We start from the raw sequence: 26,931 nt of genomic DNA, 5'->3' as shown, positions 1-26,931 counted from the left end.
TTTCTGGAAACCGACTTCAGGAAATGATATCAAGTTAGAACTTTGTCTAAAAGATCCTTTGCTGCTCCCAGCTGCTAATAAGCGTGCGGGGACCATTTACTTGGGTTGTTCGCTGTGAAATCCATCTGCTGCGGTCACAGGGCTCTGGGAGAGCGTACGCAGGGTTTTCAAACTCATTTTCTCACAGTGGACAGTTTAGGAACGCTGATGGCCCTGACCCGTGACACCAGATGGCATGGCAGTGTGCAGAGCCCTGAAGGCCCACAGGCAGGAAGGACCCACCAGGGCTCTGTTTGGAGCTGGGTTCATACTCACCTGGGTACACAGAGGGGATGGGGCTCTGGAGTTGACTAACAGACCTGGACCAAGCCCTGACTTACCACGTGACCTCCCGGGCCTTGTTTTCCCTTCTCTGAAAATGGGAACGGCCTCACAAAACTGCCCTGGGCAACTGGAAAACAGAGCTGATGACACCTCTAAAATGTTCCCACTTGGGACTTGCTGCTCATCGGGTTCCTCCTGTCCCTCCCACCTGTGGCCACCTCTTGCTTTTTGCTGGGAAAATAGAGGCATTTATTTTCTTTACAGAAAGAAAGAGTCTCCCAGCACGTGCCCTGCAGGGCTCGCGGACTGCCGGGGCCCCTGGGGTGGGGACAGGCTGCAGACCTGGGTCTGCCCTGGGCGTCCAGGAGCAGGACGGGAGAAACAATGGGATGAGGGCATCGCATGGGAGCCACCCTGTGGGGTGGGGGAGGCAGACTTCACACCTTGAGGGAATGGGCGTCTGGCGAGAGGGAAGGTCAGGCAAGGATCAACAGACCCCCACCCTGCCCCCTAACTGGTCAACGGCTGGAGCGATCTTAGATTAACAGCCTTCCCTTTGGACTGAAAAATATTCCAGAGTGGATGACTCCCAGCCGGGCACTTCAACAGACGCTTTTTGAGCACCTACGAGGGACCAGGCTCTGTGCTGGACTTTGACGCAACTGCTCCCACTGGTTGGAGTGAAGGGGATTTGGCTCAGAGACAGGGAGGAGTGTAAGGAGGAAGAGGAAAAGCGGGGGAAGGAAGATGTCTGTGCTGGTCTCGGACACGTCTCTGACACTGACACCCATGACTTTCCCCAGTCCCTACAATTGTGAGCATTTTCTGAGTCCCACTGTGTGCCAGGCACCATGCTAACGAATGCCGTCCAAGACCCTTCACCCTCCTCCCTCAGAGCCTGATGGTGAGTTCCTTCCAGGGCCCTCCAGGGTCCTTGATAAAGGGGGAGATTAACCCCAAACCCAACAGCACTCTGGGGAGATTGGCTGTACAATGGCAGCTCCTCGGCTGCCTGTGGTCAGGGGGCCCTGGACCCTGACTTGCCTGTGGCCATTTTCCAAAGTGCTCCCTTCGGCTGCCTCTGAAGCTTCCCCCTGAGAAGGGGGGATGGCTGGGGATATGAATGGAGACAAGGGAAGGGTCTCGTTGAAGGGAGAGTGTGACTCCCCTTTCTCCGACACTTCTAACATCAAGCTCTGACTTGCTCTGACCCTTACGCAGGGCTTATTGACACATTCCTCCCCTCTGAAGCCCCCACCTTCCCCAGGGCTCCCGGCACACTCTGGGCACACATGGTGAACGCCCCACCCGCAGAGAGCTCTGATCAGAAAACAATGATCGGGGAATGCCTGCTGTGGGGGCAAACCCAATGGGACGGAAGGTGGCTCGCAGGCTCCAGCCAGCTCTGAGACTCCTGGGAGCCTTCCTCAGCTACCTCTCAGTGAAATCTGTATCTTAATGAGTAACACACAGAACACTGCTGGCAACAGACAAGCTCTGAAATCAGCCAGGTCGGTCTGTTAACTGCACCCACGCAGCACATGATCGGGGTGGGAGAGCGCGCAGGCCTCCTGGGTATTTCCAATTCATTTTCACAGAACGGGCTGGTAGGAAGTCAAACATGATGTTCCTAGGCTCTAACCATATTCTCTCTGGGTGGGGGGAGGGGCCCGGGGGCAGACCCCAGACTCCGATGCCTCGAGTTCCTTCCTCTCCATGGTTCTCTATCTTGGGGTTGCTGGTGCCCCTACCCTGCCCCAAACACAGCAGCTTTTTATCCCCAGGTGTGGCTTCCCACGAGCCCAGAAGAGAAGAAGCCATCTGCCACGTTTTGCATATCATATGTCCGCTGATGGCTCGCGAGCAGGTGGGCCACCAAGAGGTGCTGGGGAGGAGAGCGGGCGAGAATCAGGCGGGCTCGCCAAGTGCAGCTCAGTGGAACATGGAGACGAGGAGTGGGATCTCGGGCTGGGACTTAACATCCTGCCATCTTTCCACCAGCAGGAAGCCCGGGGGTGGCATCTTTCAGGCTCAACCTTCTTCCGGGAAGACAGAGTGGCCCTCAGGACAGAGTGTGTCTGGAGGGGGAGACCTTGTGGGCGCCGTCTGTGCAGGGCTGGGGCCGGCCCTCGGCCGGCGGGGCTGGAGGTGCGGCCTCCTGCGGGGTGGCGCTGGGCTGGGGCCTGCTCCCCGACGATATGCCGCTGCGGCCACACACCAGGCGCTTCTCGTCCTGCAAGGACAGGTGGTATTCACACAGGTCGATCAGCGAGGCCACCTGCTCGTGGAGCGGCAGCATCTTGAACTTCCTCTGAGCCAGGTAAAAGAAGGCCTCCACGAAGGCCTGCAGGCACATCCCTGTGGACAAGAGACCGGCGTTAGGGGGGGCATGGTGCGTGCACGCAGGTGCCCTGGCTTCCCGACGCCAACCACCAGGCTCTCTGCCCACCACTGTTCCCTTTTGGAGAGGAAACAGGGCCGTCTCAGCGTGCCTGACCAGCGTCCAGCCAGCTGGGCATTCACAACCACTTGCAGATTCACCCTTTAAGCAACCCTGTGAAGAAGGTTCAATAACCCAGTTTTACACATGGGGAAACTGAGTCTTAGCGAACTGGAGCAACTTGGGCAAAGTCCAGTGGTAGAAAGCGGTAGGGCTGGGATTTAAACCTAGTCCAACGCCTTTATCCCCTTGCATCGCCACCAAATGTTCCCATTAAAACCCAGCCCACAATTTTTATAATAAGGGAGAGGGTGTGAAGATGAGTCCAACATGATGGCCATTCTATATCCTCATGAAAAGTGCTAGGTGCTCAGTCGTGTCCGACTCTTGGTGACCCCATGGACTGTAGCCTGCCAGGCTCCTCTGTCCCTGGGATTTCCCAGGCAAGAATACCGGAGTGGGTAGCCATTCCTTTCTCCAGCGAATCTTCCCCACCCAGGGATCAAAACTGGGTCTACTTACACCGCAGGCAGATTCTTTATCATCTGAGCCACCTGGGGAAAGCCCTCATAGGCGTGTCAGTTACATGAGCGTGTATGTTTCTTGAAATCCACAAATTGTACCTTAAGTTAAAATCTGTGCATTTGGCTACGTGTAAATTTTACCTCAAAAAGTAAAACATACCTGACCCCTTCTCTATACTCAAAACTGTATTCTGAAAGGTATTAATAGGAGACCCCATTCTGCGCCTGGAAGGTTCTTCTACTTTGCCTCATAAACTCCTACTCATTCTTGGGATTTGAGCTGAAAAATCACTTACTCAGCAAAACCTCCACTGAGTTCCAGGTTAGATCCAGCCCCTGATAGAGGCTTCTTGCCTTTTTCTTGGTAACACCTTTGGCTGCTAGTTCAGGGTTTTATTAGAGGGTTCACTGACAATCTCTAGCTTCCCTGCTGGACTGTGGGCTCCAGCTCACCTCAGACCCCCAGTGCCAGGTCCCCAGAAGATGCTTAATACAGAGGGACTGACTACATGAGTGAATGAACGAAAGAGTCAGCGCTAGGCGCTTCACAGACATGCCTTTGCAAGGTCACTATTATGATGTCCCATTTTACAGATACGGAAACTAACAATCAGAGACGTTGAGTAAATTCCCTAAGGTCACACAGCCAGAGAATTGTGGCTTGGAAATTCACACTCTGACTCCCAATTCTCTTAACCAAGTTGTGCCCCGCAAAAGGTTCTGAGTCTTCCCAATGTTCTAGTGAAAATGAGCTCCATGATCCAAAATCATGGGCCTCCCTGGGCTCCTGGGGGTAAGGCTGGACCATTGCCACATGGGATTTTTAGAGAAGCCAGCTCCTACTTGGCTGATCCACACCTTCCCAGGGGCCTTGCTTCCTTCTCAGACATATTAGTTGCCTGCTCTGTCACTGTAGGTGGAGGCCTGACCTGGAGTTCGTAAATACTGGATGATATATGGACCCTAGGATCTGAGAGATCTTTTTGTGTTGGAAACTTGAGCTGCGCAAAGACGTTGCTGTTTTGTTTTTCGTTTCTAATCTTCTAAGTCCATCAAAGCTTTTTTTTAACTCAGCTTCTCTTGACTCCAGACGTTCTGCAAGTCCCCTGCTTGGTCTTGACAGGAGCTGATATAAAGAACAGTAACCCTTTTAATGTAAACAGAGGCCTGGTACCGACCGAGACGCAGGGGATGAGGCCTGAGCCTGTATGAAGAGACAGACGTTTTCTAATCACTGACTCTGGGCCAGGGCTCTCCTAGGGTGTGCGTGCATGTGTGGGTGTGTGTCACAGCCAGTGGGAGGGTCCAGGACACGCAGGCTGAAGAGGCTGGGATCTAAAACCAGAGAAACCCGGGGCAGCCCCAGCCCCCAACTTCACAAGCGCCGCTGCTCCAAGTGTGGTCGGCAGACGGGTGCCGGGTCCAGGAACGGCATGTCCCTGGTCCCTGACAAGATAAGGAGCTCGGGCCAGAATGTAAATCACCCTCCTCATCAATCACATTGTTTAGTTCAGCTGGCAGTGCTTTGCGGCAAGACTTTCCATTTGTAAAGGAAGCCGCACGCATTTACGTGCTAGCTCAAGTCTCCTATCCAGGACTGGAAGAACAGTGCGTGACTGCAAGTTTCATAGCTCAGGGGTCTACAACCCCCGTCTCCCACTTTAACTACAGTCTTGTCAAAAAATGCAGATTCCGGCATGGGGCCCAACACTGCATTTCTGCCAAGCTTCCTAGTGGTACCCAGGCTGCGGCCTCTGGAGCACGCACTCTGAACAGTGAGGGCTGAGCACCTTTCACTCAACAAACACCTGTTTCCTTCCCTTAATTGGAGGCAAACTGTGATTAGAGCAATAACACACCCCCCTAAACACAATTAAGACCTCTTTGGGGAGAAAAAAGTATGGCTAAATCATTGAGAAATCATTATCAATATCTCATTATTGATAAAATGAGAAATGGAGTTGACTGTGCTCTCCTCGGTTTTCTTTTTGCTTGTCTACATTTTCAGATTTTCTATAGTACGCATGTGTGCAATTAAAAAAAATGCAACTGGAAAATCTAGAGAGTGGAAAAAGGTGATGCTGGGACAGCTGCTTCTAATTATGAAGACGTTGCTACTATTTGAAGTCATTGCTTTGAAAAATTAGAGTGCGAACCTTCTGCATACATGTTCTGCTTTGATAACAAGTTATACATGTATAAAGTATATGTACGAGGATGAAGGGGAATGGACATTACTGATTCCTGCATGGGTCACATACACTCTGCCAGTGCTCTGAACCTCGTAACAAGTCCCACTGTGCAGATGAGGAAACCGAGGCCCAGAGAGATCAAATAACTTGTCCTCAGGTCACATAACTTGCTCTCAGGTAAGCAGCAGGGCTGGGACTTGAACCCAGGCCTCAGGCTCTGCTGATTCTGTTCAGAAGCCATGTTGGAATAGACCGCAGCTCCACCCCAGGGTTCTTAGCTCTGAAGGTCTGAGAACCTGCACTTTGAACACGTCCCCAAGTGGTGACAAGGCACCTAGTCGGGACCCCACTTTGAGAAGCTGTCCCTGCCTCACCTCCTCCCGCGGCCGGGTGCAGTCTGTTCTTTCTTCACTCTGAAAGCCCATCTGCAAAAAGCATCCTGCTTGCACAAGGGCTGGCCCCTGAACTGAGAGAAGCTTGACTTTGGGCTAAAAATGTCTGCCTTTTAAGACACTCTGATTGAAAGCAGATTTGCAATCAGTTATTTTTAAAAGACTAATGATGGAGCTGGAAAAGCAGGAACTTGTTCCAACTTTGCATTAAGTCCTCTCTTGGTTTCTGAGAAACCACACACCCCCGGTTTCTTCTAGCATCACGGCTTGACCGCTAAGTGGTGGGGGGGGGCACGCTCTATTGCCCTCTGCCGGGCCCTGGCCTTCTCTCTCTGTGCTGATGGCCTGAAAGGTTCTGGTGGGCCAGGCCATAAAGGCCCCGTGGGCCAAGGTGGGACTTCGGATCTCATGCTGGGGAAGACAGGTGGCCACTGGGAAGTTTCCAGGTGACACGGTCAGGGTGGGTCCTGTGTTGACAGAAAGTGGCAGGGGCACAGGAGGAAAAAATCAGGGAGATCCATTAGGGGGTTACTGTGCTGGTCCAGGCGAGGGCTGATAGCAAGTTGGGCCAGGCAGCAGGAGAGGGGGCAGGTGATGAGAGGTAATGAGGTTCTGGATAGAGTCTGGGGGTCGTGCCTATGTCTCTGGGGAGCCAGTGGGGTGGATGGGGGCGTGAGGGCAAGTCAGGCGTCCTCACGAAGAAGGGGCTCTAACAGCAGGCTGAGGGGACTGGCCTTCCCCTCAAGGCCTGTGGTTTGCTAACATTTTATTTGTAAAACAACCTGGGGACCTTGCCGAAGATGCAGGTACCTGTTCCCGTCCCCTGGGGGCTGTCTGTTGGTGATGAGGCCCAGATACTGCTTGTAACTGCAGTGCTGGAGATCAGACACTGAAGGATGATCAGGAAGCTTCGGGATGAACATTCCCTCTTGGCTGTCTCTTGAAGGGCTCTTGAGGAGGCAGTGGAGTGAAGAAGTTGAGAGCATGGTCTTTTGCGAAACCTAGTGCTGGACTAGCCCTGCCATGGGTGATCAAGGGCCTCTGGGGGTGCAGAGAACAAGCTCTCTCCTCTGAAATCCCACTGCCCACCTGTCTCCACCATCTTCATCTGCTTGGGCTGCCAAATACCATAACACAACACCATAGCTGGGATGGCTCAGACAACAGACGTTTATTCTCTCAACAGTTCTGAAGGTGGAAAGTCTGAGATCTGAGTGCTAACGTGGTTTAGTTCTGGTGAGGGCTCTCTTCCTGGCTTGCAGACAGCCGCCTTCTCTCTGTGCTTTCCCAAGGTAGAGAGAGAGAGAGAGAGAGAGCCAGCAATCTGGCATCTCTTCTTATAAGGACAGCAGTCCTATTGGATCAGGGCCTCACCCTATGACTTCATTTAACCTTAATTACTTCCTCAGGGGCCCCAACTCCAAAAACAATCATACTAGGGGTTAGGGTTCCAACATATGATTGAAAGTGGGGGGTAGGGCACGCTTTAGTCCACAGCACCCTGGTCTATAGCTTGATTCTGCTGAGGTGCACCCAGTATTTGCAATGTCTCCTACCATCTACCAGGTCTTCGAGATGACTTGAGCTGTTTAGGAGAAAATGTAAGAAACCCTACCGCTCTCCCCTGCTCCTCCACCAGCCCTGCCGGGTCACTCCTTACAGCTCTGATGCGGAGCTGGAAGTATCTCTTTGGTAACATTGCTTCAGTGACCCATTACAGTAAAGGGGATGAAAGGAAACAATAGCACTTCATATTCATTGAGCCTTCATTATGTGCAGGCCCTGGGCAAAGGGCTGCACTTGCATTATTTAACTGAACGAATCTCTCAGAAATCTCAGGGAACAAGTGTTACCATCAATATCGTTTTATATTCAAGAGACTTGTCAAAGCCATATAGCTGGTAAGGCGCCTGAGCCTAGGACTGTTCCCGTAACTTTTTGACTCTGCTGAGGCTTTAAGAGCCGTCAAAGAGATGGCCAGATCGGGGTGTTAATTCCAGTCACTTAGAAGGAAGAAACAATGCTGCCTTGCAGTGAATGAGGGAGCCCACCTCCCACCACTCCCATTTCTGCTGGATGTCAGCAAGAAGGTGCAGAACCGTCCCCCAGGCTTTGCAAACAGGCTTTCGCCTCCTGCCCACTATGCCTGAAGATGAGCTGCTGAGTGTTTTTCTAAACTTCATTTGGGTTCATGGATCTCGCTGGAGAAAGCAGCCTTTGGAACCTTCCAGCATAGCCATCCGCGTGGCTCTCGCTGAGACTGCCACTTGCATATTGGATGCAGCCCCTGACAGACCGTGACCTCGTTTTGTCCATCAGCCTGGTGAGAGAGGGCCCACCGACTCCTGGTCCCCAGCCTGCTCCTCTCCACGCCCAGGGAGGGGCTCTTGATCACTGGACTTAAGGACAGTGCTGGCGGCTGCGTCCTGATAATCTCATCATCTTCTCTGGGGCTTAAGGGTGGAAACAAGAATGATGCGGTCCGTTTGTAGAGCACCTGCCAGTTTACAAAAATATCCGCTTTCTCACCTGGTTCTCTGAATCACTTTCGGAAGAGGACTCCCCACTTACAGTTGAGACCCAGAAAGGCCAAGTGGCTTGTCTAGGTCCCCTTAAGTGGACGAGGCGGCATTTAAACCCTAGCTGACTCAAACCCACAGTTCTTTTTCTGACACCGTGTTCTTTCTTAACATGTGACATTTATGTATTATTTTATAGTTTATAGAGCACATTTGCATATATGATATAATTAAATCCAAATCATTGTCGACAGCCAGAGATATTACCCCAGACTGAATATGAGATATATTTTTTTTCCCTCTCAAATATACCTGTGCTTCCTTGCTAGTAATTCTATTTCAAAATATTGGAGTGCTGGGTTAGGACAGCTATTTGCTGATTCTTTCTCTCACTAGAACCTTTAAATCTCTTTCTCATTGCTCACCTGGAAGAGAGGTTTCTGTCTCATAGTGATTTTTTAAATGTGCAAGTATACAAGCTTTCTGTTTGGAATCGGTGGTGGGAAATAAAGCTGAGTGATCTTGACTAGAATTACTTTAGTGGTTCCTCTCTCTGCAGCAGAACGCGCCCCAGAAGAGCTATGTGAAGGCTGCACCAACTCCAAGGTGGTTAATCACGAAGATCTGTCTTCTCTCCGTTCTTGGGGTGGCTTGCATTCTGCTCTGATCCGTAGCTGCAGTCTGTCACCCTAGGCATTACCATGGTCCTTCCCCAGGCCTGAGGCTGGCGTCTCAAAGGGCTCCACTGCGGGAGATGAAAACTGGGCCTTTCCCGAGAGATGGCATCTGGCTCCGTGGAGGAATGACTGATTGGGCTGGTCTGGTCCCCGCTCTACCACGTGCTAGCTGTCTAGTCTTTCGGGAGCCGGTTCTCCTCCAGAGGGCTTGGTTTCTATTCTGTAAAGAGTGGCTTTTACCAAGCATCCCCTAGAAAAAGCCCAATACAGCACTTAAAAAATACCAGTCATCTCGCTGCTTTAATGCCTGCCCTTTCACCTCCCGCTGCTTGGAGCGCTATCATGACGCTGGTTTCATTTGCTTCTTTTATTGCACTAACCGACCGCTGGTCTCCACACTAGGCTGCCTTGAGGCTGGGGAGCCTGCGCCCCCCATCTCTAGCTGTCATAGAGTAGGCTTTCAGTAAGTGTTTGTGGAATCAATGAGCTGATTAACTGGGATTACAGGAGGAAAAATTATGCTGCGGGGTTAGAGGACCTAGATTCTCACTTGGTCTCTGCCCTCCACGTGGCGTGGCTTTGGGCCAATTACTCCCCTTCTCTGGGCCTCACTTTCCCCTTCTGTAAAATGGGTAGAGGATCAGGCCATTTCCCAGGATTCCAGAAGCGTTAGGAAGGATGGCAGCTTCTGAATGTTTGAAAAATAATAATTGGGGTTCCCTGCTGGGTCAGTGGTAAAGAATCTGCCTGCCAATGCAGGAGACACGGGTTCGATCCCTGATCCAGGAAGATCCCATACACCACAACTACTGAGCCTGCGTGCCTAGAACCTGTGCTCCACAACAAGAGAAGTCACTGCAATGAGAAGCCTGCGCACCGCAACTAGAGAGCAATACCTTGCTCTCCACGACCAGAGAAAACCCCGCACGGAAACGAAGACCCAGAACAGCCAAAAATAAAATAAATAAATATATATTTTTTAAAAGAATATCTTTAAAAATTGTTATAATAATTAAAATCTCAAACCATGTTTATTGAAGATGTTCAGCCGCCAGGACTCACGCTGTGCATTTTCCCTGCACGTGTCCCTCACAACAACCCTGAGAGGCTGGTCCTGCTGATATTCACACTGCGTAGCTTAGAGGGCTGAACCCAGAGAGGCCCAGCCACTTGCCAAGGTCACATTTCCTGTGCCCCAGTTCAGAGTGGCGGTACTGGGTACCCCACTGCTGGTCTACCCCACCTCATCCCAAAACAGATGGAAACTTCCTCAAGGCTCAGCCTTTAAGGGACAGAGGAGACAGCCATTCCCCTATAGCTGGGGAACAGAAGTCTCAAGCACAGAGTTCTTGTGTCTAAGCATTACAGCCGCGAGTCACCATCACCTTTGTCCTTGGCTAGATGGAAAAATTACTAAGTGTCAGGAGTGAACCATAAATAGACCTTGGAGAAAAATCATTACCCCCAGAAGCCTGCAGCACCCACATAACAAACATAAGCAAAGATGAAAGCAGTTATTCCATCATTTCATTAATCACAGGTCATACCGCTGGCGGGCGCAGAGTGGCCTGAAGGTCCCGCTCCAGCCCCAGCCAGGGTCACCCCTGATTCCACCATGAGGCGGATGCGAACTCCTGAGTCATCGTCTGGGGAGATGGGCTGCAGGGCTGGTCACCGCTTCCTGCCACCTCCTTGGTGCTCTTCCAGATGCTTCTGTTGGGATTAATGGCACCCATGGACCTTCTGAGGTCCAACATTCATCCCTCAGCAAGGGGTCACGATCTCTGGCTTGGAAAGGTCTTCAGAGATCACAGAATCCAGGCCCTTAGAGGATCACAACACTACTTGGTGAGAAGTAATAAGAGTAGTTGGCATAGAGCACAAGCTTTGTATGTATCAGGCACTGGGGTGAGCTCTTTATAAGGTGCCTCTACCTCACTCTCAAAACAAAATCTAGGGACTTCCCTGGCGGTCCAGTGGTTAAGACTCCATGCTGTCAATGCAGAGGGCATGGGTTCAATCCCTGGTCAGGGAGCTAAAATCCCACATGCCACGCAGTGTGGTCAAAAGATAAATAATAACTTTAAAATAAAGAAATAAAAACAAAAATAAATTTTTTAAAAAGCAGACCTCTTTAAAAAAATCCCGGTGGCAGGTGCATTTCTGATCTGCATTTCACCCTGTGGTTGTTCTCCCTGTGTTCAGTGATATAGCGAAATTTTGCTTTTATCTTGGCTGTTTACTAGTTGGATGCTACAGCTTCTGGGGTGCAGGAGATACAGACATTCACCTGGAGCCCCACAGTCTGGAGGTGGCGGCGGGATGCGAGCCCAGCTCTGAGGATCTGCACTCCTGACCCCGGGGTCACCCTGAGAGGCAGGAAAGGGGCCATAAGTCATGGGCCAGCAGGAACAGCATGGTTTCTGGTGCTGTCTCTCTGGCTTCCTGCGGTTTCCCCATGAGGTGCTGAGTCGAGGATGCCCGCCCTGACATTGCTAATGGTGGTCATCGAGCCCTCACTTGGACACTTCCAGTGATTGGAGGGGTCTCATCACCTCCCTAGGAGGCCCTGTCTCGCTGTGTGCTCTCTGCCACTGGGGTGAATATGCAAAGCTTCTGCACTGGCTCTGCTTTTCCAGAGAGCAAATCTAACTCTTCTTCCCCACCATGGCCTTGCTCTGAGAGGATTTGTAAGGCAGCAACCAGAGCAATTCAATTTCACAGACTTTTGCTGACCACCAATCAGGGGGATATGGAGCCAGGCAAGCCCTCACCCCTCATCTGAAGGAAGGGAGGGAGGAGAGGGGAGGGGAGGGAGGGGTGGGACCAGGAGAAGGAAGGGTTAGAAGGCAAAGGAAGAAGCAGAAGATGCCCGTGAGAGGCAGGAACGTGGCAGAGCCTAAGGGAGGAGGGGCACGTGGTCTGGAGTCAGGGCCCAGTGGCCCCAGATCATCAGGGTCTCCCTCCCGAATTGTGCCCACTGGCCAGCAAACAGACCCGGTCTTGCATTAAAAGGCTGCTTTGACATTGCATCCATGAGTCACCTTTCCATCTCTGCTCCAAGCTCAGCCAAACTTCCCAAAGGGATGCTGGTGCAGGCACGGTCTCCACAGCTTCCCCTCTGGGGCCTCAGGTGGCTGGTTCCCTACCTCGCCACCAAGCTGCTGTCGCCAAATGACTGGCCACCTTCCCTCCCCGTCTTCTTAGCTCGCTCACTCTCTGCATTTGTCCACGTGGAAGTGACAGGGACAGAGTAAGGCGACAAAGTAGGTGATTACGTGGTTAATTCTCTTAGGCGGATTGTAAGTAGAAAAACTATGGGAGACCCCTGTAAGTTAAGGATTAGTCAAGAAAGCAGGTTTGCTTAACCACAAAACCAAGCAGGCTGGCTTAGCCACAAAACCAGGTAACAGAAGCATGAGACATGCCTCCAAACAATAAAACGACAGTGGCATGAGACCCACATCCTGCCCAGTGAGCTCCATAAGTTAATGACCCCTAGGATGGAAAGGTACTCTCTGTACAGAGACCTGAAATAATTGTTACAGTCCCGGCTTGACCATGTAGGGACAAACTCTCCCTGCCCAGCCTGGAGAAGGAACTGATGATGGAAACACGTCATCTACTCAAGAATAAGGAAGAAAGTGGTCTTCTCCACCTGCCCGCCCTCACCCCCAGTTTTCCTTTGATTATAAAACTGGAGCTCAGTAAGTTCTCGGGGTGTGGCACTCTCTCGCTAGCCTGCCTGCAAGCCTCATAAGCGTCCTATTGTAATAAATTACTTCTCATTCATCACTTTGCCTCTCACTGAATTCTTTCTGTGCTGAGACATAAGGACTATGGCATCAGAGCTCTTCAGAGCGGTATCCGCCCCCCAATCCTAGAAGTGCCAGCTAATGGTTTTAGGAGCCCCTCCTTGAACACTCTCTCCCCTGCTTTTCTTTGTCTGTCTCTGGGAACTCCGGGTTCAGGCTCTCCCAGGCTTCACTGTCTCTCCTGCATGTGGGGTCCTGCAGGGCTCTCCACCTGGGCTCAGCTCTTGTCTCTCCCTGTCATTCAATCCCTAGGCTTTAAATATCCTCTGTGAAATCAATGCCATTGAATAGTTATTTCCAGGCCTCACTACCTCTTTTTTTTTTTTTGCCCAGTGGGGTGTCTCATCAACATCTCAGAGAGCCTGTTAGAAATGGATCTCCGGGTCTTCTTTTCCTGATCTCGACCCCATTTAAATAAATTATCTTCACCCTCCTGGTTGCTCCAGCCGGAATTCTGAGAGCCATCGTTGAACCCTTCTCCCACAGTGCCTGCCTCCCCCCTGCACCCCAAGTACTTTCCACCCTGCTCCCCACCTCCCTCATCCTCCCCACCCTCTGCCTGCAAGACCATCACTCTTCTGAACCCCCACGCAGCCTCCCAGCTGGCTGGTGTCCCAGCTTCTAACACTGCATCCAGAATGACCTTTCAGAAACATGAGTCAAGCTGTGTATTCCCCCTGCTTTAAGCTCCTCAACAACGTTCAGAACAAATCTACACCCTTAATGTGCTGTCAGTTCACGGTAAGATCCAGGTAGGATCCAGCTCTTGCCTGCCTCTGCAGCTGGGCTGCCCCGTGAGCCGGAGAACCCCCTGCTTTGATGGAACCCTCTTTCCCGCGGCCTCTCCCTGGGGAGTGCTTAGATCTCAGCTCCAATATTACCTTTTCTGACAGCTCTCCCTGTCTTCTCTGCTATCCTCTTTAAGACTTACTTCCTGGAACTCATGGTAGCAGGTAAGTAAGTGTTTATTTCTGTGTTTCTGTGCTAACGTCCATCTGTCTTTGCCACCATGCTATCAGGGGTCTGGGGCCTGGCGGGGGGTCTCTCCTATTGGTCTCTTGCCCCTGCTGCCACCACACGTGCCTGGCAAGAGGTCGGTGCTCCCTGGCCGTGAGCTAATGGAATGAAGTCAGTTAGTATAAAGATATGCAAGCAACAGATGAATGGGTAAAGAAGATACACACACTCACAGCAGAATATTACTCAGCCACAAAAAAGAATGAAATTTTGCCATTTGAAGCAACATGGATGGACTTGGAGGGCATTATGCTAAGTGAAATAAGTCAGACAAAGACAAGCAACCACATGATGTCACTTATTTGAGGAATCTAAAAAAATACAACAAACTAGTAAATATAACAAAAAAGGAGCAGACTTGCAGATATAGAGAACAAACTAGGGGTTACCAGTGTGTGTGGGGGAAAGGCCAATATAAGGGTTGGGTGGGGGCACATGCAAGCTATCAGGTGTAAGGTAGGATGGAATTGTACACCATGGGGAATATAGCCAATATTTTGAAATAACTGTGAATGAAAAGTAACCTTTAAAAGTGTATGTTTTTTTAATTAAAATTTTTTAATTAAACGAATGAAAAATAAATCATTCTACTGCTCAAAAAAAAAAAAAGAAAGAAAGAAATCTATAGGCGCAGTATATGGTACATGGTAGGTGTTTGGTAAATGGCTGTCCTCTCCTCCCTTCCTGCTGCTTGGGTCACTGATGCTATGAGCATATTTTTTTTTTTTTAATTGTTTAGTTAGTTATTTTTGGCGGCGCTGGGTCTTCATTGCGGTGCGCAGGCTTCTCATTGCGGTGACTTCTCTTGTTGTGGAGCACAGGCTCTAAAGCATGAGGGCATGAGTAGCTGTGGCACATGGGCTAAGTTTATGAGCACACTTTTAGCATCTATTCAGTGCAGAAGGAATCAGGCTTTACGCCACACACATCTAAGGTCAACGGCAATAGGTGACCTCTGCTCATTCACTTCACTCTCAGAGCTCATTTTCTGCCTACCCTGTCTGGCTCTTGGGTCAGTTCAGTGAGAGAACTTAGATGTTAAGGGGACCCAGTCTGGCACTTGGAAGACACCCCACAAATCTGAGCTTCTTTCCTTATTATCTTCAGATGATGAAAGGGGCCAAGGCTGGCAGGGAAACAGTGTGCTGTGGTTCTGGAGGGCAGAGGCTCAGAATCTCCATCCCATTGTAGTTGCTCTTTATTTCCAGATAATAGGTGACCTGGGGGACATAAGGTCACCCCTGGTGGGTGGTTCAGTGGTAAAGAGTATGCCTGCCAATGCAGGAGATGTGGGTGCAATCCCTGGGTTAGGAAGATCCCCTGGGGAAGGAAATGGCAACCCACTCCAGTATTCCTGCCTGGGAAATCGCACGGACAGAGGAGCCTGGTGGGCTACAGTCCATGGGGTCACAGAGGTGAACATGACTGAGCAAGTGAACAACAACAGGTCACCCTAACTCACCCACCAAATGCAGCCCTCTTCCCTAAACCCCAGGACCAAGGCCTGTCCTCAAGAAGCAGCCCCACCAAGGAGCTCCAAGGACCCGGCCTGTCACTTGGAGAGATGATGGGAGGCAGATCAGTGTCAAAAATAAGACAGAGAAGTGGGTTTCAACTTGACTTCTATTAAGACTGTCACTTTAGAGCACAAATGAGAGAGAAGAGAAATGCTCTTTTATGCGGGAGTTTATTTTTGTCACTTTGTCAGAGAGAAATTGCAGCCCCGAGGGCACTGGAGCTGCAGAGAATTACCCAAAACATTAACATGCAAATTGCCTTCTTTGGAAAAGGTAATTTTATTAGTGCACGAAAATATTTCTTTCACTGCACTCCAGCTCAGAATGGTGCCATTTGGGGGCCAGTTGGGGCCACGGCAAATGGAGAATTAGGGAGAGTTGTGAACTTGGTTACGATTTTATTACTTCCTCGACCAGAGATCATACCTAGGACATTGCAGCTGGCTACCGTGGGTGTACCCAGAATGAAAGTGAAAGTTAAACTGTTAGTCGCTCAGTCGTGTCTGACTCTTCACGACTCCATGGACTGTAGCCCACCAGGCTCCTCTGTCCATGGGATTCTTCAGGCAGGAATACTAGAGTGGGTAGACATTTCCTTCTCCAGGGAATCTCCCCAACCCAGGGATCGAACTTGGGTCTCCTGCATTGCAGGCGGATTCTTTACCATCTGAGTTACCAGGGAAACCCCAGTGTAGAGAACACATATGCTCAAGACCATACAGCATCCATGGCAGGGGATGAGGTAGACCTAAAGTCAATGTGTCCTGTGCCTCAAGTAACCAAGTGAGCAACAGGGGATCATTAGGGGGCTTGGACGTAGCCACTCTGAGAATAGGAAGTGGAGACATTCCATCCAAGCACTTGTTCATTCATTCACTCACTCACTCACTCCTTCAATAACCTTTTGCTGTGCTATGCCCTAGGCCCCTGGTATAAAGCATGTATGAAGCACACATGAGCATCAGAATCCATGCAGGCAAGTGGGGAGGGGACACAGACGGATACTAACATTTGTGATCTTGGAAGGAAAGTTATGACCAACCTAGACAGCATATTAAAAAGCAGAGACATTACTTTGCCAACAAAGGTCCATCTAGTCAAGGCTATGGTTTTCCAGTGGACATGTATGGATGTGAGAGTTGGACTATAAAAAAAACTGAGTGCTGAAGAATTGATGCTTTTGAACTGTGGTGTTGGAGAAGACTCTTGAGAGTCCCTTGGACTGCAAGGAGATCCAACTAGTCCATCCTAAAGGAGATTAGTCTTGGGTATTCATTGGAAGGACTGACGTTGAAGCTGAAACTCCAATACTTTGGCCACCTGATGTGAAGAGCTGACTCATTGGAAAAGACCCTGATGCTGGCAAAGATTGAGGGCAGGAGGAGAAGGGGACAAGAGAGGATGAGATGGTTGGATGGCATCACCAACTCGATGGACATGGGTTTGGGTGGACTCTGGGAGTTGGTGATGGACAGGGAGGCCTGGCGTGCTGCGGTTCATGGGGTCACAAAGAGTCGGACACGACTGAGTGACCGAGCTGAACTGAAAGTAAGACCTGCAGGGGGGTGGTGTGCCAAGAACCGACCAACACAGAAGACAGCGTGACTGGCAGGGCAAGGGACCTGGAAGCTTCACAAAGGAGGGTCATGCCCGGGGGGCATTGCTCAGGCAGTCAAGTTAGGGAAGGTAGGCTGCAGGCAGGGAGGCAAGTTGGAGCAGAGCAGAGGCACAGAAGGAAGCACTTTGGCCTGGCCGCTGAGAAGCACCATGTGTGGCGTGTGAGAGGAGAGCGGGGCTGGGGCGCTGGGGTTGCAGAAGATGGACAGGAGGTTGGCCAGGCCCATCCCAAAGGCTACAGAGCACAGATTTTACCCTGCAGGTGGCTAATGTCCCTACCAGGCCTGTTCCGAAGAGAGCCACGTTCCCTCAAGACTTTAGGAAGGAGGGGTTCTCCAGGCCCTGGAGTGCCAAAATGACAGAAGGTTGCGTGAGGCTGCGCTTATATAAGGCTTCCTCCTCCCTGCGCATACGTGATCAGCGGGGAAGTGTGGGCAGAGACACCCACCTGCTACCAAGAAGAAAGCACCTCAGTCATGTAAGGTCTTGCAGAACACTTTGGGAGCACACCCTTCCTGGGAGGCTGCTAGCCCTCGCCCTGAGTTGATTGGCAGCTACATCACGTGACCGCAGTAAGGCCCCCGGGGAAGTGCTTCCACGCCCCAGGAGCTGTCTTTTAGGAAAGCTGAAGGGAAAATGTGGCCGTTTCACGCACACAAAGAGCTACTGTGGAGATCCTGAGTGAACACACTCCACCCCAGGACTTCTCGACCTTGCCAGTTTTTTAAGATTTGGGGCCAGAAAGTTCTTTGTTGGGGGAGGGGGAGTGTCCTATGCATAACAGTGTCTAGAGCATCCCTGGCCTCCAACCACTAGATGCCAATAGCACCTTCCCTCCTTCCTTCCCCAGTTGTGGCAAGCAAAGATGTCTCCAGACATGGCCACATGTCTCCAGGTGACAGGGGATATCAGCTCCAATTGAGAACCACTGGTTTATCCAGGCCTCAGAGAAGACTGATGAGGTCAAGGATGCCTGATCACTAGAAGTCTCCTAAGTCTTGCAGTGAGATGGAGGACCTCCCTGGGGCATGGTGTCTGCCTTCTCACCTCTCCCATGGGGCAAAAGATGGAGCAGAACACAAGTTTTAGCACGTGACTATGCACTGACTATTTCAAAAAGAAGTGTGTCTAAATTATTCCTAGAAATATCTAGGACAAAGAGCAAGATAAGGAGGTAGAAAGCCAATGGACAACAGGGAGTTCAGAGTCTCAGCATCCCTCATCTGTAAATCAAGGGGGTTGAATAGTTGATCTCTAAGGCCTCTCTGGTTTTAAAGACTCTGATTCTGCACAGTAAGATGAGCACACATTAAAGGATGCTATTAGTGAATACTGAAGTTGGCTCCATGTGAGAGATGATGAACTCTGGGCTGGATAAGATTTTATCTTGGGTTAATTTTCTTGTTTAGAGGCAGAGAACTGACTAGATGACTCATGAAGTTCTTACTTCACCCTCAGGTTAAATGATTAAGCCCAGATTTCATCAGGAATTTCGTGAAAAACTTCGGAATGGGCCTTTATGGTAAACACCTCTGGAATGCTTGGGATTGGTACAGTTTCTTAAAGACCATTGGAGTGGAAGAAAGAATTTTGGCTCTATCACCCATTAGCTGGGTGACCCTGGGCACATTTCTTAACCTCTCTGAGTTTCATCTCTCTTTTCTTTGCAAAACAGGTTGGTGTGCAAAGTATAAAATGGTTAGAAAGGACTTTCAGATACAGCTCTGACACAAAGAGAGCTTGGAAATCACTCCCATCCTTACAACAAGAAAAAAGATGAGCAAACCAGAAATGGATGGCTTTTCTCACATCCATCAGAGAAATGAGGTCACAGGGCAAACTGCCAACCTGAAAACTAGACAGACGAGTGAACATGGAGAATCACAGCTGAGACCAGCTTGCTGGGAGCAGAAGTTGCTAGAGCCGGTAACTGATAGGAACACTTAATTGGTAACTGAAGAAGTGCTGGACGGACTAGATTGAGAGTTAGAAGTTCTTGGGAGCTCAGTCTTATGGTATCCCTGATGTCTAGAACCTAACCAGGTTCTTAAGGTGACTATAGGAGAAAAATCTCTCATGCTTCAGGCAGGGGTGAGGAGAAAGTAATCATTCTGACATATACCCAGAGTGTTCTCTGTAACAAAAGCCTGCCCTCAAGGGGCAGGCTTTACCTGAGGCTTACCTGACCCAAGGGAAGGGCAATTATACAACTTTGGCCTCTCCAGCCTTCCTGTCTCACAAAAGGGGAGAAAAAAAAAAAGACTTCATAGTTCAAGGACTCAAGCCTATTAAGAAACTGAGATTTAAACAGGTTATCAAATGCTCTCCCCAACATCCTACCACCACATCAACGGGACTCCAATATAACAACAATGGATACAAGAAAGAGCTGCAAAGCAATTTAAGAAGGAGTTTTTAGGGAAACCCAAAGACAATTGGAAGTAGAAAATAAAACCAAGGAAACTGAAGCCTCTGGCACCTACAGCTGCAGCAAACATTAATTACAGCCCAGCTCCCAGCCAAGTTAACAAAACCTCACACTTACAGTCTGATTGTCTCAGTTCTTAGTACCTGATATAGCACATCCAGTTTTCAACCCCAAATTACAAGATCTGCTAAAAGATGAGGGAAAAAAGTGGCCTGAAGAGACAAAGTAAGCATCAAAGTCAGATTCAGATATGATACAGAATTGGAATTATTCAATGGAGAATATAAAATAATGATGATTAATATTTTAAGGGCTCTGATGGAAAAAGTACATTCCATAGCTGATGGGGGAGGTAAGAAGAGAGATAAATACTTTAAGAAACAATCAAAAGGAAATGCTAGAAATTAAAAACACCATAATAGAGGTGAAACCCTCAGTGGACTCAGAAATAGATTAGACATAGCTAAGGAAAGATCAGTGAGCCTGAAGATATGTTAATAGAAATGTCACAAACTGAAATGCAAAGAACAAAAGAATGCGCAAAAAAACCAGAATGTCCAGGAAAAATGTCTTTGGACAACCTAGAAGAGATGAATAAATTCACAGAAACAACCTACCAAAACTTAGTCAAAATGAGATAATCTTAACAGGCCAATTAAGTAAGAAAACTGAATCAATAAAAAACCTCCCAACAAACAAAAGCCCAGGACCAGATGGCTTCACTGGTCAACTCTACCAAACACTCAGAGAATTAATACCAGTCCTTCTCATACCCTTTAAAAAAATAGAAGATGAGGGAATTCTTCCAAACTCATTTTATGAGGTCAGCATTACCTTGATACCAAAATCAGACAATGATGCCACGAGAAAAAAAGTATGGATCAGTATTCTTGATGAACATAGATGCAAAAATCCACAACAAATTATTATCAAACTAAATTAAACAATACATTAAAAGGATCATCTGTTCAGTTCAGTTCAGTCGCTCAGTCATGTCCGACTCTTTGTGACCCCATGAATCTCAGCACGCCAGGCCTCCCTGTCCATCACCAACTCCCAGAGTCTACTCAAACTCATGCCCATCGAGTCAGTGATGCCATCCAGCCATCTCATCCTCTGTTGTCCCCTTCTCCTCCCGCCCCCAATCCCTACCAGCATCAGGGTCTTTTCCAATGAGTCAACTCTTCGCATGAGGTGGCCAACGTACTGGAGTTTCAGCTTCAGCATCAGTCCTTCCAATGAACACCCAGGACTGATCTCCTTTAGGATCGACTGGTTGGATCTCCTTGCAGTCCCAGAGACTCTCAAGAGTCTTCTCCAACACCACAGTTCAAAAGCATCAATTTTTCAACATTGAAAAAATTGGACAGCTTTCTACACAGTCCAACTCTCACATCCACCATGATTAAATGGGATTTATTTTAGGTATACAAGGATGATTTATTCTAGGTATACAAGGACTTGCTCATCAACTGCAAATCAGTCAATGTGATATACAGTAAGTCCCCTACATATGAACCTTCAAGTTGCAAGCTTTCAAAGATGTAAACTTGCATTCCATCATCATCTGACATGAGTGAAATTGTAGCTTGCCCTCTATCTCCTATTGCTGACGATCCTTCAGCTCTACCATCTCCCACCTCTTCTTCCTCCTCCAGTAAGTAATTCTTCTTGCCTTTTCACTTGATGCAACTCCTGTATACCAGCTGTTGTACTGTACTACTGTACTTTTTAAGGTACTGTACTGTAAGATTAAAAATGCTTTATTTTCTTGTATTTGTTTTGTATGTATTATTTGTGTGAAGAATATTATAAACCTATTACAGTACAGTACTATAGAGCTGCCTGGGTTAGTTGGGTACCTAGGCTAACTTTGTTGAACTTAACAAAAAAATTGAACTTATGAACACATTCTTGGAACAGAACTCATTCATTTGTAGGGGACTTAGTGTACCAACATTAATAAAATGAAGGATTAAAAGCATATGATCATCTCAGTAGATGCATAAAAAGCATTTGACAAAGTTCAACATTCATTTTTGATAAAAATTCTCAGCAAATCAGGTATAGAGGGAAGGTATCCCAACATAATAAAGGTCATAATTATGACAAACCCTCAGCTCATATCATGCTCAATGGTGAGAAGCTTAAAGTTCTTCCTCTAAGACCAGCAGCAAGACAAAGATGTCCACTCTTATCAGTTTAATTCAATATAATAGGAACAAAATAGGAATTGTCCTATCCAGACAAATTAGGCAAGAAAAAGAAATAAAAGGAATCCAAATTGGAAAGGAAAAAGCAAAACTGTCACTATTTGCAGATGACATGATATTATATTTAGAAAACCCTAATGAATCCATAAAAAAAAAACTGTGAGGAAAAAATAAATGAATTCAGTAAAGTTGCAAGATATAAAATCAATACACAAAAATCTGTTGCTTTCTATATACTAATAACAAACTATCAGAAAGAGAAATCAAGAAAACAATCTCATTTACAATCTCATCAAAAAAAATAAAATATTCAGGATGAAATTTAACTAAGGATTTGAAAGACCCATATATTGAAAACTGTAAGATATCAACAAAAGAAATTAAAGACAAATAAATGCAAAAATATTCTGTACTCATGGATTGGAATAATTAACATTGTCAAAATGTTCATACTTCTGAAAACAACATACAGATCCAATGCAATCCCTATAAAAATGCTAAGGGTATTTTTCACAGAAATAGAACAAACAATCCTAAAAATTTGTACAGAACCGAAAACGACTCCAAATAGCCAAAGCAACCTTGAGAAAGAAGGACAAAACTGAAGGCATCACGTTTCCTGATTTCAAACTATATTACAAAGCTATAGTAGTGAACACAGTGTGGTATTGGGATAAAAAGACTTCCCAGGTGGCACAGTGGTAAAGAATCTGCCCCCCAGGAGATACAAGAGACTGGGTTTGATCCCTGGGTCAGGAATATCCCCAGGAGTAGACAGTGGCAACCCACTCCAGCATTCTTGCCTGGAAATTCCATGGACAGAGAAGCCTGGTGGGTTACAGTCCATGGAGTTGCAAAGAGTTGGATGCAACTGAACACACACTCACTGGGATAAAAACAGACACATATACCAGTAGAACAGAGAGCCCAGAAATAAACCCATGCATATATGGTCAATTAATTTACAATAAAGAAGTCAAAGATATATAATAGGGAAAGGACAGTCTCTTCAATAAATGGTGTTGGAAAAATTGTACAGCCACATGCAAAAGAATGAAACTGGGCCACCATCTAACACCATACACAAAAAAATTAACTCAACATGAAAAAGACTTGAACTTAAGACCTGAAACCATTAAACCCCTAGAAAAAAACAGGCAGTAAGCTCCTTGACATAGGCCTTTTTAAGGATTCTTTTTTTTTTTTTTAAATCTCCACACCAAAAGCAAAAGTAACAAAAGCAAAATGAACAAGTGGAACCACACCAAACTAAAATGTTTCTGCACAGCAAAGGAAACCACCAACAGAATGAAAAGGCAACCTACTGAATGGGAAGAAATAATTGCAAATTATATACCTAGTAAGGGGTTAATATTAAAATATATAAGAACACATACGACTCAATAGTCAAAAAGCCAATCAGATTTTAAACAAGGCAGAATATCTGAAAAGACATTTGTTCAGAGAAGACATATAGATGGCCAACAGGTAACTGAAAAGATGCTCAACATTATTAATCATCAGGGAAATGAAAATCAAAATCACAATGAGTCATTACCTCATGTCTATTAGCATAGCTATTATCAAAAAGACAAGAAATAATGAATGTTGGTGAGAATGTAGAGAAGAGGGAATCCATATGCCCTCTTGTAGGGAATGTAAAATAGTGCAGCCATTGTGAAAAACAGTATGGAGGGTCCACAAAAAATTAAAAATAGAATTATAATGTAATCTGGCAGTTCCACTTTTAAAATGAAAAAAGGGAGAAAGTCCTGAAACAGTGGAACAATACAAAAGGCTTGAAATACAATGAAAACACCAGAAAGAGAAAAAAGAAAGGAACAGAAGAAATATTTGAAGTTGTAATGGCTGAGAATTTTCCAAAATTAATGAGGCACCCAAACCATCGATCCAAGATGCTCAGAGAAAGACACACAGGAGAAATACCAAAGAAATTTACACCTATACATGTTATATTCAAACTGCAGAAAACCAGACACAAAGAGAAAACCTTGACAGAAGCCAGAAGGGGAAAACATCTTACCTATAGAGGAATAAGGGAAAACAATTACATTAGCTTCTCATCAGAAACCATGTAAGAAGAAAATGGAGTGAAACATTTTAAATGTTGAAAGAAAAATCCCATAAACTTAGAATTCTGTATCTAGGGAATTATCCTTCAAAGGTGAAGGAGAAATAAAGACTTTCTCAGATAAACAAAAACTGAAGGAATTTGTTGCCCACAGACTTGCTTTGCAAGCAATGTTAACAGAAGCTGTTCAGAGAGAAAGGAAATGATCTAGGTCAGAATTCAAATCTACATAAAGAGAAGAGCATCAGAAAAGGAATAAATGAGAGTAGAATAAATCCTTTGTACTTTTCTTAATCTTAACTGATCTAACAGAAAACTGTTCAAAGTAATAATAGCAACAATGTGTTGGTTGATTACAGCTTAAGAAGAAATGAAATGAGTAACAGCAACATTATTAGGGAAGGGAGGGAGGAATTGTGAATGCCATTTTACAAGGAACCTGAACTCTCTGGGAAGTGGTATATAGCACTGTTTGATAATGGACTTATTAGATGAAAAAGTACACAGCAAATTCTAGGACAACCACGAACTTAAAAAGAAAAAAAAGAAGTATAATTGATATATTAAGAGAGAAAATAGAATCATATAAAATGCTCAGTTAAAACTAGTGAAACTAGTGCTTGCTTCGGCAGCACATATACTAAAATTGGAACGATACAGAGAAGATTAGCATGGCCCCTGCACAAGGATGACACGCAAATTCGTGAAGCGTTGCATATTTTTAAAGTAAATGGCAACGGGACCACACCTATCAATAATTACCTTAAATGTAAATGGGTTGAATGCCCCAACCAAAAGACAAAGATTGGCTGAATCGATACAAAAACAAGACCCCTATATATGCTGTCTACAAGAGACCCACCTCAAAACAAGAGACACATACAGACTAAAAGTGAAGGGCTGGAAAAAAATATTTCACGCAAACGGAAAACAAAAGAAAGCAGGAGTCGCAATACTCATATCAGATAAAATAGACTTTCAAATAAAGGATGTGAAAGAGACAAAGAAGGACACTACATAATGATCAAAGGATCAATCCAAGAAGAAGATATAACAACTATAAATATATATGCACCCAACATAGGAGCACCGCAATATATACGGCAAATGCTAACAAGTATGAAAGAGGAAATTAATAGTAACACAATAATAGTGGGAAACTTTAATACCCCAACTCACAACTATGGATAGATCAACTAAACAGAAAATTAACAAGGAAACACAAACCTTAAATGACACAATGGACCAGCTAGACCTAATTGATATCAATAGGACATTTCACCCCAAAACAATCAACTTCACCTTTTTCTCAAGTGCACATGGAACCTTCTCCAGGATAGATCACATCCTGGGCCATAAATCTGGCCTTGGAAAATTCAAAAAAATTGAAATCATTCCAGTCATCTTTTCTGACCACAGTGCAGTAAGATTAGATCTCAATTATAGGAAAAAAAATTGTTAAAAATTCAAACATATGGAGGCTAAATAACACGCTTCTGAATAACCAACAAATTATAGAAGAAATCAAAAAAGAAATCAAAATATGTACAGAAATGAATGAAAATGAAAACACAACAACCCAAAATCTATGGGACACTGTAAAAGCAGTGCTAAGGGGAAGGTTCATAGCGTTACAGGCTTACATCAAGAAACAAGAAAAAGCCAAATAAATAACCTAACTCTACACCTAAACCAATTAGAGAAGGAAGAAATGAAGAACCCCAGGGTCAGCAGAAGGAAAGAAATCTTAAAAATTAGGGCAGAAATAAATGCAAAAGAAACTAAAGAGACCATAGCAAAAATCAACAAAGCTAAAAGTTGTTTTTTTGAAAAAATAAACAAAATTGACAAACCATTAGCAAGACTCATTAAGAAACAAAGAGAGAAGAACCAAATTAACAAAATAAGAAATGAAAAGGGTGAGATCACAACAGACAACACTGAAAATCAAAGGATCATAACAGACTACTACCAACAGCTCTATGCCAATAAAATGGACAACTTGGATGAAATGGACAAATTCTTAGAAAAGTATAACTTTCCAAAACTGAACCAGGAAGAAACAGAAGATCTTAACAGAACCATCACAAGCAAGGAAATCGAAACTGTAATCAAAAATCTTCAAGCAAATAAAAGCCCAGGACCAGATGGCTTCAGAGCTGAATTCTACCAAAAATTTAGAGAAGAGCTAACACCTATCTTACTCAAACTCTTCCAGAAAATTGCAGATGAAGGTAAACTTCCAAACTCATTCTATGAGGCCACCATCACCCTAATTCCAAAACCAGACAAAGATGCCACAAAAAAAGAAAACTACAGGCCAATATCACTGATGAACATAGATGCAAAAATCCTTAACAAAATTCTAGCAAACAGAATCCAACAACATATTAAAAAAATCATACACCATGACCAAGTGGGCTTTATCCCAGGAATGCAAGGATTCTTTAATATCCGCAAATCAATCAACATAATACACCACATTAACAAATTGGAAGATAAAAACCGTATGATTATCTCAATAGATGCAGAGAAAGCCTTTGACAAAATTCAACACTCATTTATGATTAAAACTCTCCAGAAAGCAGGAATAGAAGGAACATACCTCAACATAATAAAAGCTATATAACACAGCAAGCATCACCCTCAATGGTGAAAAACTGAAAGCATTTCCTCTGAAATCAGGAACAAGACAAGGATGCCCACTCTCACCACTACTATTCAACATAGTGTTGGAAGTTTTGGCCACAGCAATCAGAGCAGAAAAAGACATAAAAGGAATCCAGATAGGAAAAGAAGTGAAACTCTCGCTGTTTGCAGATGACATGATTCTCTACATAGAAAACCCTAAAGACTCTTCCAGAAAATTACTAGAGCTAATCAATGAATATAGTAAAGTTGCAGGATATAAAATTAACACACAGAAATCCCTTGCATTCCTGTATACTAACAATGAAAAGACAGAAAGAGAAATTAAGGAAACAATACCATTCACCATTGCAACAAAAAGAATAAAATACTTAGGAGTATATCTACCTAAAGAAACAAAAGACTTGTACATAGAAAACTATAAAACACTGATGAAAGAAATCAAAGAGGACACAAACAGATGGAGAAACATATCGTGTTCATGGATTGGAAGAATCAATATTGTCAAAATGACT

General features: G+C 46.2%; 1 protein-coding gene and 1 non-coding gene across 2 annotated transcripts in view; one reads left to right on the top strand and one right to left on the bottom strand.

Moving 5' to 3' along the window:
• Window positions 1-482: 482 nt before the first annotated feature.
• TTLL11 (tubulin tyrosine ligase like 11) overlaps window positions 483-26,931 on the bottom strand; it is a 261,722-nt gene continuing 235,273 nt past the window's right edge. The window contains exon 9 of the mRNA XM_065928526.1: window positions 483-2,682. Coding sequence (XP_065784598.1) covers window positions 2,387-2,682 — 296 coding nt within the window. The 3' untranslated portion in view covers window positions 483-2,386. The remainder of the gene's footprint in view (window positions 2,683-26,931) is intronic.
• LOC136165602 (U6 spliceosomal RNA) lies at window positions 24,384-24,490 on the top strand. Its single transcript, XR_010662610.1, has one exon. It is a non-coding gene; the product is annotated as a U6 spliceosomal RNA (small nuclear RNA).

The sequence above is a fragment of the Muntiacus reevesi genome, chromosome 3 (assembly GCF_963930625.1).
Source record: "Muntiacus reevesi chromosome 3, mMunRee1.1, whole genome shotgun sequence".
Classification (NCBI taxonomy): domain Eukaryota; kingdom Metazoa; phylum Chordata; class Mammalia; order Artiodactyla; family Cervidae; genus Muntiacus; species Muntiacus reevesi.
This window is presented reverse-complemented; position numbering and strand designations above follow the sequence as displayed.